At 60.5% G+C, this 10,492-nt stretch overlaps 1 protein-coding gene across 1 annotated transcript in view; it reads right to left on the bottom strand.

The window, feature by feature from the left end:
* LOC144726506 (uncharacterized) overlaps positions 1–10,492 on the bottom strand; it is a 53,501-nt gene that overhangs the window by 37,421 nt on the left and 5,588 nt on the right. Inside the window, exons 3-5 of the mRNA XM_078605304.1 lie at positions 9,877–10,003; positions 1,429–1,599; positions 384–887 (exon numbers count right to left, since the gene is read on the bottom strand). Of these exons, the coding sequence (XP_078461430.1) occupies positions 384–887; positions 1,429–1,599; positions 9,877–10,003 (802 nt within the window). The remainder of the gene's footprint in view (positions 1–383; positions 888–1,428; positions 1,600–9,876; positions 10,004–10,492) is intronic.

Here is a 10,492-nt window from a genome sequence, read left to right as displayed (position 1 = left end):
AGAGAGGGGCGAGGTGAGAGGGACGGGGTGAGAGGGACGGGGTGAGAGGGACGGGGTGAGAGGGACGGGGTGAGAGGGACGGGGAGAGAGGGACGGGGAGAGAGGGACGGGGAGAGAGGGACGGGGAGAGAGGGACGGGGAGAGAGGGACGGGGAGAGAGGGGCGAGGTGAGAGGGACGGGGTGAGAGGGACGGGGTGAGAGGGACGGGGAGAGAGGGACGGGGAGAGAGGGACGGGGAGAGAGGGGCGGGGTGAGAGGGACGGGGTGAGAGGGACGGGGAGAGAGGGACGGGGAGAGAGGGACGGGGAGAGAGGGACGGGGAGAGAGGGGACGGGGAGAAAGGGGCGGGGGTGAGAGGGACGGGGAGAGAGGGACGGGGAGAGAGGGGCGGGGAGAGAGGGACGGGGAGAGAGGGACGGGGAGAGAGGGACGGGGAGAGAGGGACGGGGTGAGAGGGACGGGGTGAGAGGGACGGGGTGAGAGGGGCGGGGAGAGAGGGACGGGGCGAGAGGGGCGGGGAGAGAGAGGCGGGGGAGAGAATCACAACTCGGCACGAATCCAGGAAGGTCGTGCGGGTGCGGCCGAGTGAGTGAATGAATGAGTGAATGAATGAGTGAACGAATGAGGTGAATGAATGAGTGAGTGAATGAGTGAACGAATGAGTGAGTGAACGATCCACGCACTCCGAGAGCTGGGCGAGGATGTCGCGGCGTGACTCCATGAAGGCCGCGTAGGCGCGCGTGAAGGCCGTCAGGAGGCCCGCGAAGGCCGAGCTGCAGTCGTCGAGGTTGGCGGTGACGGCCGCCCAGCCCTGGTGCTGCATGTGCTCGTCGTGCACCAGCGACTCGCACACCATGCACAGCCGCTGCGCCAGCTCCTGCATCTCCTGTGCACGGGCAGCGCCGCGAGGACGTGGGGGGGGGGGGAAAGGTGGGCGAAGGAAGAGGTGGAGGAGGAGGTGGCGCTAGGAGGGGGAGGAGGAGGAGGGGGAGGTGGGGGGAAAAGGTGGAGGTGGTGGGGGGTAGGAGGAGAGGGGGGGGGGAGAGGTGGAGGAGGTGGTCAGGGACGTGGCGGGGGAGCAGGAGGAGAGGGCAGGAGGTGGGGAGGAAGAGGTGGAGTGGGTGTTGGAAAGAGGGAGGTGAATGAGGTTGGGAGGAGGATGGGGAGGAGCAGGAATCCAAGCGGTGAGACACGACGCAGGTACGTACACACGGACGATCGTACGCAGGGACACACGCGCAGGCAACACACAGATGTGGGAATCGAACTCGGATCACCAGGTTCATAGCACGACACACAAGCCGCTGCACCAACACTCCCCACACGCACGCGCGCACGCACAGACACAAACACGCGCACAGGGGACAAGCACATGGTGCGAGCACTGCTGGTGGTGGTGGTGACGGCGGTGGCGGCGGTGGCGTTACCAGCGCGAGCTGCGTGCGCAGCGTCACGGTGTGGAACACCGCCGGCATGATCACCGACTCCTCCACCTTGGGCTCCATCTGCGCCTCTCCGGGCAGCACCACACGGCTCACGCACGGCGCCCGGTCGTGCAGGATCAGCTCCTTGCTGAACAAGAAGATCGGGTTGGTGTCCTAGGCGAGAGACGCACGGAGAAGACGCGTGACTCTCCCTCTCCTTCAGGGGGTTCATAATGGCCATGTTGGAGTCACCGAGCCAGCAAGGTCAGAGGATACTCAGTTCGAGCCCATCTCTTTTTCCCTGGTGGTCATTTTTAAAACAATCACGTCAACTCGTAACGATGCGCCGCCGCCGCTGCCACTGCACGGTGTCCGTTCCTCGACCTCGTAGACAGAGAGGAGGACTCGGAGGAACCACAGACGAAGCGGGAAGGCAGTCACGCGATTTAGCCGGCGCTACCAACGATTGCCCGAACTCCGAGGTCCTCTATATGTTAAGGTGTTATAGGCCAATTAACGAGGGGTGTTTATTACACGTGTGCGCGTTCGAGCGAGGGGGAAACGCTCTATCCCCCATACAGACCAGAGGTCGCAAACGGGTTTTGATTCCTTACCCGTACCCGGCCGCACCAGGGTCGCAAATGGGTACCCGTACCCGTACCCAGCCGGGTACGGGTACCCGTTCCCTACCCGTACCCTACCCGAAATGAGTGACAAACAGTGACTCACCAGTGACTCACGGTCTACCCGTACCCGTACCCGGCCACACCAGGGTCGCAAACGGCTACCCGTACCCGGCCGGGTACGGGTAGCCGGGTATCGGGTAGGGTACGGGTATCGGGTACCCAGTTGCGACCACTGATACAGACTGGACAGGTGGGAGTCCACATATCTGCTGTGCTGCCCTCTCCGGGCAGAGCCGCGGTACAGCTCCTCCTCCTCCTCCTTGACGCCCACCCACGGGGAGTTCCCCAACACAGGGATGCACGCTGCTGGGAGGGACGATGTCCCGTGGTCGATACTAACAACAGGACGATCGAATTGGTGCCTTAGGCGAGAGGCTACGGAGAATAGAGAAGTGTGTCTGCCTCCCTCTCGCTTTCTCAAGAGGGTTTGTAATGGCCATGTCGGAGCTACGACCAAACAGTGATTCAAGCTCACAGCGCCCCTGGAGTTATTTTATTATGACAATAATGATTATATCATGACGATAATAATTCTGTATTCTCGACAGACCTGTTCTCCACTTGAGGACGGCTGCTTGCGTTGTGGCCGAAACGTCGTGAGAATTATTTTATTATGTTTTATTTTTATTATTTTATTATTTTCCTTCTACGTGACTTTACCGAAAGAACCAAGAAGAACAATAACACTTATACAATGATGAAATTAATCATTATCAACGTGATAATAAATACCATCATGATAATTATATCACAATTATATTATGATGATAATAATAATGCTAATCACCAATGGGCAGAACAACAATTCTTACGACAACGGCCGCCACACACCGCTGAGTGATCGTGAAGTCACCACAGCACTCGTGCCAGGCTAGGTGGCAGATGCACACGCCTACCACACACACACAAAAGACAAATACAAAGATCCTCCGTATAGCCTTAACAGACTGTAGGGGCAAGTGCTGTTAAGCGAGTAGCACCTATGAAAGCCGGCACGGCACATGAGGTCGTGGTGGCCAGCACCACGCCCGGCCGCCTTTGTCTCCCCAGTGACGATGTTTACACACCGCACCAGGTACTCGTTTGAAGCAGAGTCGACCTAGGGGAGGCCCAGTAACGGTTTAGATCATCGTCAATGGTGTTGGCCGTGAGCGGGAATCGAACGCGGGCCGCTGGATTAATTGCGCAGCGCGCTAACCGCTACACCTTCACACTCGCACGCGCACTCACAGACATACACGGATGGTCGGGAAACTCACGTGCAGGCCACGCTATACAAATGATATCGGCCAAAACGCAGCCAACCCACCGACCTGGGTTCTTGATTTGCGCCACCCTCCACCCAGACTGTCCAGGTCAGGCTTCAGCTGCTGCCAAGTGGAGGAAAGCGTTCTCCACCAGCGGCCAGCGTGCCAGGGCATTACAGTCGCTACGCGGGTGCCTCTCCCCTCTCATCTCAATCCACTCCCCTCTCACCTCACCGTACTCCCCTCATCTCACTCCACTCCCCACTCATCTAACCCCACTCCCCTGCATCTAACCCCACTCCCCCTCTCACTCACTCCACTCCCCCTACCCAAACCCACCCCCCCCTCTCACCCCACCCCCCTCACCCACACACCCCACCCCACTCCCCTCACCCCACCCCCCCTCTCATCTCACCCCACTCCCCTCTCATCTCACCCCACTCCCCTCTCATCTCACCCCACTCCCCCTCAACCACTCCACTCCCCTTCATCTACCCCCACCCCCACTCACTCACCCCCCCTCCCATCTCACCCCCACCTCCCTCTCATCTCCCCCCCTCCCCCACATCTCACCCCCACCCCTCTCAACTCACCCCACTCCCCCCTCATCCACCCCCACTCCCCTCAATCATCCCCCCCCACCCCACTCCCCCTCACCCCACCCCCTCTCATCTCACCCCACTCCCCTCACACCACCCACACCCCCCCCCTCACCCCACCAACCCCCCCCACTCACCCACTCCCCCCACACCACCCACACCCCACCCCCCCACCCCACACCCCCCTCACCCACCCACTCCCCCCCACCCCACCCATACCCCCCACCCCACCCCCCTCACACCACACCCCCCAACCCCCCCTCACCCTCACCCCACTCCCCCTCACCCCACCCCACACCCCCCACCCAACCCACCCCCCCACCCCCACACCCACCCCCCCCACCCCACACCCCACCCCCCCCACCTCACCCACCCCCCTCACACCCACCCCCCCACCCCCCAACCCACCCCCCCCCCACCACCCCACACCCCCCCACCACACCCACCCCCCCTCACCCACACCCCCCACCCCACACCCCACTCACCCCACCCCCCCACACCCCACTCACCCCACACCCCCTCATCTAACCCCACCCCCCCCCAACTCACCCACACCCCCCTCACCAACCCCACACCCCCCCACCCCACCCCCACCCCCCCCATCAACCCACTCCCCCCCACCACTCCACCCCCACCATCTAACCCCACCCCCCACATCCCCACCCACACCCACCCCCCCACCACACCACACCCCCCCCCACTCAACCCCACCCCCCCACCCATCACACCCCACTCCCCTCATCACCAAACCCCCCTCCACCCCACCAACCCCCCTCACCAACCACACCCCCCTCTCACCCAACCCCACTCCCCCCCACCCACCCCATACCCCCCCACCCACCCCACCCCCCCCACCACCCCACCCCCCACCACCCCCAACCAAACCCCCCACCCACCCACATACCCCCACACCCACACCCCCACACCCCCACTCACCCCACACCCCACCACTCCCCCCCTCTCATCACCCCACCCCACCACATCCCCCCACCCCCACACCCCCCCACTCACACCAACCCCCCCCCACACCCACCCCCACCCCACCCCACCCCACCCCCCCACCCAACCACCCCCCCTCCCCCACCACACCCCCCACACCCCACCCACCCACCACCCCACCCCCCTCCCTCACCCCACCCCCCACCACCCTCACACCCACCCCACCACACCCCCACACCCACTCCCCCACACCCCCTCACCACCCACCCCCACCCCCCCACCCCCACCCCACTCACCACCCCCCCACCTCACACCCACCCCACCCCCTCACACCACCCCCACTCCCACTCAACTCCACCCCACCCCTCACCATTCCCCCCACTCACCCTCACCCCCCCCCACTCACCCACTCCCCTCACCCCACCCCCCCACCTCACCCCACCCCCCCACTCATCACCCCACTCCCCCTCACCTCACCCACACCCCCTCATCACCACACCCCACTCCCCTCACCCACCCCACTCCCCACCCACTCCACCCCACTCACCCCCCACTCCCCCACATCCCCCCCACCCTCACCCCCACTCCCCCTCACCTCACCCCACACCCCCTCCATCCACCCACTCCCACCCACTCCCCCACTCCCCTCACATCACTCCCCCACTCCCCTCATCTCACCCCCCACTCCCCTCTCACTCACCCCACTCCCCCTCATCTCACCCCCACCCCCTCACTCCCCACTCCCACCCTCACCCCACTCCCCCTCCACCCCCACTCCCCCCTCACCAACACCCCACTCCCCTCCACTCCCACCCTCCCCTCTCCTCTCACCCCCACACCCCTCTCATCTCACCCCACTCCCCTCACCTACCCCCCCCACTCTCACCCACTCCCCCCCTCACATCTCACCCCACTCCCCTCTCATTCACCCCACTCCCCACTCCACCCCACTCCCTCACTCACACCCCACCCACTCCCCACTCATCTCCCCCACTCCCCTCTCATCCCACTCCACTCCCCTCTCATCTCACCCCACTCCCCTCTCATGTCCACCCCACTCCCCTCACATCTCACCCCACCTCCCCTCACATCTCACCCCACTCCCCTCTCATGTCACCCCCACTCCCCTCACATGTCACCCCACTCCCCTCACATCTCACCCCACTCCCCTCACATCTCACCCCACTCCCCTCTCATTTCACCCCACTCCCCTCTCATCTCACCCCACTCCCCCTCTCATCTCACCCCCACTCCCCCTCTCATCTCACTCCACTCCCCTCTCACCTCACCCCACTCCCCTCTCATCTCACCCCACTCCCCTCTCATCTCACCCCACTCCCCTCTCATCTCACTCCACTCCCCTCTCACCTCACCCTACTCCCCTCTCATCTCACCCCACTCCCCTCTCATCTCACCCCACTCCCCTCACATCTCACCCCACTCCCCTCTCACCTCACCCCACTCCCCTCTCATCTCACCCCACTCCCCTCACATCTCACCCCACTCCCCTCTCATCTCACCCCACTCCCCTCACATCTCACCCCACTCCCCTCTCATCTCACTCCACTCCCCTCTCACCTCACCCCACTCCCCTCTCATCTCACCCCACTCCCCTCTCATCTCACCCCACTCCCCTCTCATTTCACTCTACTCCCCCTTCCATACACCCTCCTACCTCTCATCACTCATCTCACGCTACTCGCATCCACGTGCTCTCCTACCTCTCCCCTCTCATCTCAGTCTACTCCCTTCCATGCACTCTTCAAGCACAGATAAGTGCTGTAACCTGCAGTATGGCGAGTGAGTGAGCGGGTAAACGAGCGGTGAGCAAGCGGGTGAGTGCGCGGGTGAGTGAGCGAAAATAAAAGAGTGGGTGATAGCGTGAGCAGGTGAGGGAGGGAGCGAGTGAATGTGTAAGTGAACGGGTGGGCGAGAAGGTGAGCGAGAGTATCGCTGTGACCTGCAACTAAGGGCTGTAGGTTATATTGACATGTCGCCCGCTAAACCAATTGCACGTACAAGCTGGTCAAACAGCACGACAAGAAGATCGTCGGCTTCATCAGCGTTATGAGCCATGTTCAATCCACTGCTGGATAAAGGCCTCCCTAAACCAGTCGCCATCTCTCGAGGTCTGGAGATGCAACCCTCCACCTCGCCCCGGCAACACACGCCGATTTCCATTACTCCATCTCCGGAGGGGACGTCTTCTTACAGGGCGATATTCACCCCTTTGGCTGCCACTCCACCGTCATCCTCGCCCACTGACCATCGTCCCCCACTGACCATCGTCCCAATTAGCGACCCGTCCTGCCCAAGCACCACCTACGCTTCTCGACAATCAACATGACCTTCTTGTTTCGATTTAAAGCTTTCGTGACTGCAGGGATTCATCTTCTTGGTTCTTTCTGTAAAGTCACGTAGAATGGAAATAATAAAATAATAAAAATAAAACATTATAAAATAATTCTCACGACGTTTCGGCCACAACGCAAGCAGCCGTCCTCAGGTGAAGAACAGGTCTGTCGAGAAGACAGAGTCTGAATGACACATCCCAGGCTTGGAGAGTCTATTTAAGTTGGGAAAAAAAATCAACATGACGTTCTCGAATCCACGTGCTCCTCTACTCCATTCCCTCTCTCTACACCTTCTAACTATTCGCTTCACGTTTCCCCCCCCCTCCCCCTCTCCGAAAGCAAACCGATCGCGCGACGGCACAACTGCGCTCGCTCGAGTAAAGTCGACTGCTCCTCCACACAGCAGCAGCCTCCGCTGCCCCTCCTCACTCGCTCGGACGCTCGGTGCAAAGTGTCAATGAGCAGGTGGCGTCTATAAGTGGCAACTTTTTAAATAAACAACCGCGCAGTGCGGAGGCTCGCATTGCCCGACCTGTAAACAAAAACGCAGCAGCAGCAGCAGCACAGAAACCGGGGGAGGTGATGATGGCGGTGACAGTGACGGTGAGGATAGTGGCGTTGATGGTGACAGTGGCGGTGACGATGGTGGCGTTGACGGTGACGGTGGTGGTAACGGGGGTGGCAACGGTGATAGTAGTGATGACGGTGGCGGTGGTGACAGTGGCGGTGATGGTGGCGGCGGTGGTGGCAGTAATGGTGGCGGTGGTGGTGATGGTGGCGGTGGTGACTGTGGTGCAAACGATGTCAAATGCGTCGTTCAGATAAAGCGCAGACACAGACCGAACCCTGGATTGATCGCGGTTTGCACTGCAGAGTCTGGCCTACACCAAGTCACAAGATGAAAGCACTTCCATGCAGTACTCCTTCCATGGTGAAGTACGGTCAAACAACTCCCACGACCGACACGGCGGGGGGGAGGGGGACAGGGGAGGCTTTCATCCAGCAGTGGATAAATAAAGGGGCTGCCACAATCCAGTGTCTCCCACACCTCAAAAAGTGCGTGGGGCAGGACTCCTTATCTGTTGGCGGAAATTCCATATTCCTCTGACGGGAACCAATATAGCTGTAAGAAAACCATCGCTCATGTCAACGTCTTCAACAAATCCACTGCTGGCTGGGGACCTCCTCTCACCGCCTTGCTGCCACCTCCCACGACTCCGCGATGCAACAATACAACTCGGTTCTGCGCACGAGCGGATTTCATAGCTCCGTCTCCACCGTGGAGGTCCTCTGTCGGGCGCCCTCTGGTGACCCCTGTAGTGTGACCTTCCGCTCCATCGTCAAGTCTCGCCCCACCGGCCATCGTCGTCCCCCCACGGCCCCCCCCCCGTCCCCCCTCCACCCCCCCCCCGCCACCCGCTGCCCCCACCTCCGCCATCCCGCGCCCCCTCGCCCCCAAGCTTCTGGTCAGATGTCTGAGATTCCTTCCACATTTCTTCTTAAAAAAACGACACACAGAGAACGACCCCATCCCCCCCCCCCCCAACGTGACCTTACAAAGACAAAGATCCCTGTGGTAGCCTCCACAGGCTGCAGCAGAAAAGTGTTCAATAGTCAGCAGCTCTGAACCTCCAAGCCACCCCAGTCAACTCCCCAAATAGAAATACACACTGGTCTCACGATAACAATAATAATAATAGGTCGAACGGAGGTTTCCAGGTTCACCGGGCAGCGCACAAACCACAACGCCACCGCTCCACCCCCACAACTGGAATACGGTTGGGCCACAGTCACAGGCAGGGAGGGGGGGGGAGCGGATTTGATGTCAACATCGGCAGCAACAGCCGGAGAGCTGGCGCCACACCTGAGCCATCAGTTGTGCAACCAAACCATCGTCTCCTCTCGAAATGACCGCACGGAGTTATCATCGCCTGCAGCTGCTTTACCCCCCCACCTCCGCACCTGAGTGAGCGGTTGCGCAACAAGGAAATTAGGTGGCGCATTTCGTTGATCGTAACGAGCAGTCAAGAGTTCACGTACATCCACTCATCACTTGGCTGAAAACATCTTGATACGTAGAGGACAACGGAGTTTGGGCGACCGCTGGCGGAACCGGCTCACCGCCGCCCGGTGGTGACTGCTGCCGTTCCGGCGTCGGTCTGTGCATCCTCGGCAATTGTGACAGATGCAACTTGCACGAACGACAACGGCGCGATGTATAGAGCTCAAGAATTGTTGTTAGTATTATCATCACATATTTGCGAGTCACCAATCATTGTCATTATTAAGACAAAACACGACGCGACAAATCGCCGGCGGGCGGATCGACGCTCGAAAGCAGTCGCGGCAAATAAACTCAACACGCTCGTCAATAACACCGCGGCCTTGCGAGGACTTGTCCGTGACGGACGACGCTTCGGGCAAGTGGCCCTTTTCACGGCGCGTAGAAAGTGAGAGGCGCCAGGGAGACCGAGCGGAGAATACAATTTGCTTGAGGGGCAGATTTTGTTGTCCAACGCCTTCGAGCAAACCGGTTGCTCAACGGCTCGCAAACCGATGGCTCGTGCGAGCGAGTCAGTTGCGTGCAGCCGACCCGCCGGGGCGTGGAGGTGCTGCTCTTGCGTACCGTGCCAGCGCTGTAGCTGCACACCCTCCGCTCGCCCGCCAGGCACTCGCCGCCGCTGACCACCAGCACCTGGTGCTGAACCCCGATGCGGTACTTGGTGTGGATGGCCTGCCTCAACTCCGCCACGCTGCAATGCAATGCAAATGTTGTACTAGATTAGAACAAAACCGTTTTTTTTTTTCTGGCTGGATTCAAACCTGGATTCCTGGCTGGCTGTCTGTCGCACGGCCAAGTGCGAGTGCTCGGTGGTGACATCAATTAGCACGTCTGCACGATGACTTCAATTAGCACGTCTGCACGATGACTTCACCCTCAACACCCCCCATCTACCCTCCACCCCGGCCGCAAATCATATCATATACTAAATAAAAACACAGTTTTGCTTGATAGCTGGGTGGGTGAAGTGGGGGTGGAGGGGGGAGGAGCGGAGGGAGGGGAGGGTCACGTTATATCCAAGGGACGTGCGTGCAGGCTGCTAGTACATTTTGTATAATAACGTCTAGACGCAACTGCATCTCCAGAGACTACACTGGGGGGGGGGGGGGGTGGGGGGGGTGGGGGGGACAAAATAACAAAACTTAAAATTACGTTTTAGGTCTCGACTTGAACAAGAGAT

The sequence above is a fragment of the Lampetra planeri genome, chromosome 23, assembly GCF_965212315.1.
Source record: "Lampetra planeri chromosome 23, kcLamPlan1.2.h2, whole genome shotgun sequence".
In the NCBI taxonomy this organism is placed as follows: domain Eukaryota; kingdom Metazoa; phylum Chordata; class Hyperoartia; order Petromyzontiformes; family Petromyzontidae; genus Lampetra; species Lampetra planeri.
Note: the sequence above shows the minus strand (reverse complement) of the source record. Positions and strands in the feature narration are given on the sequence as shown.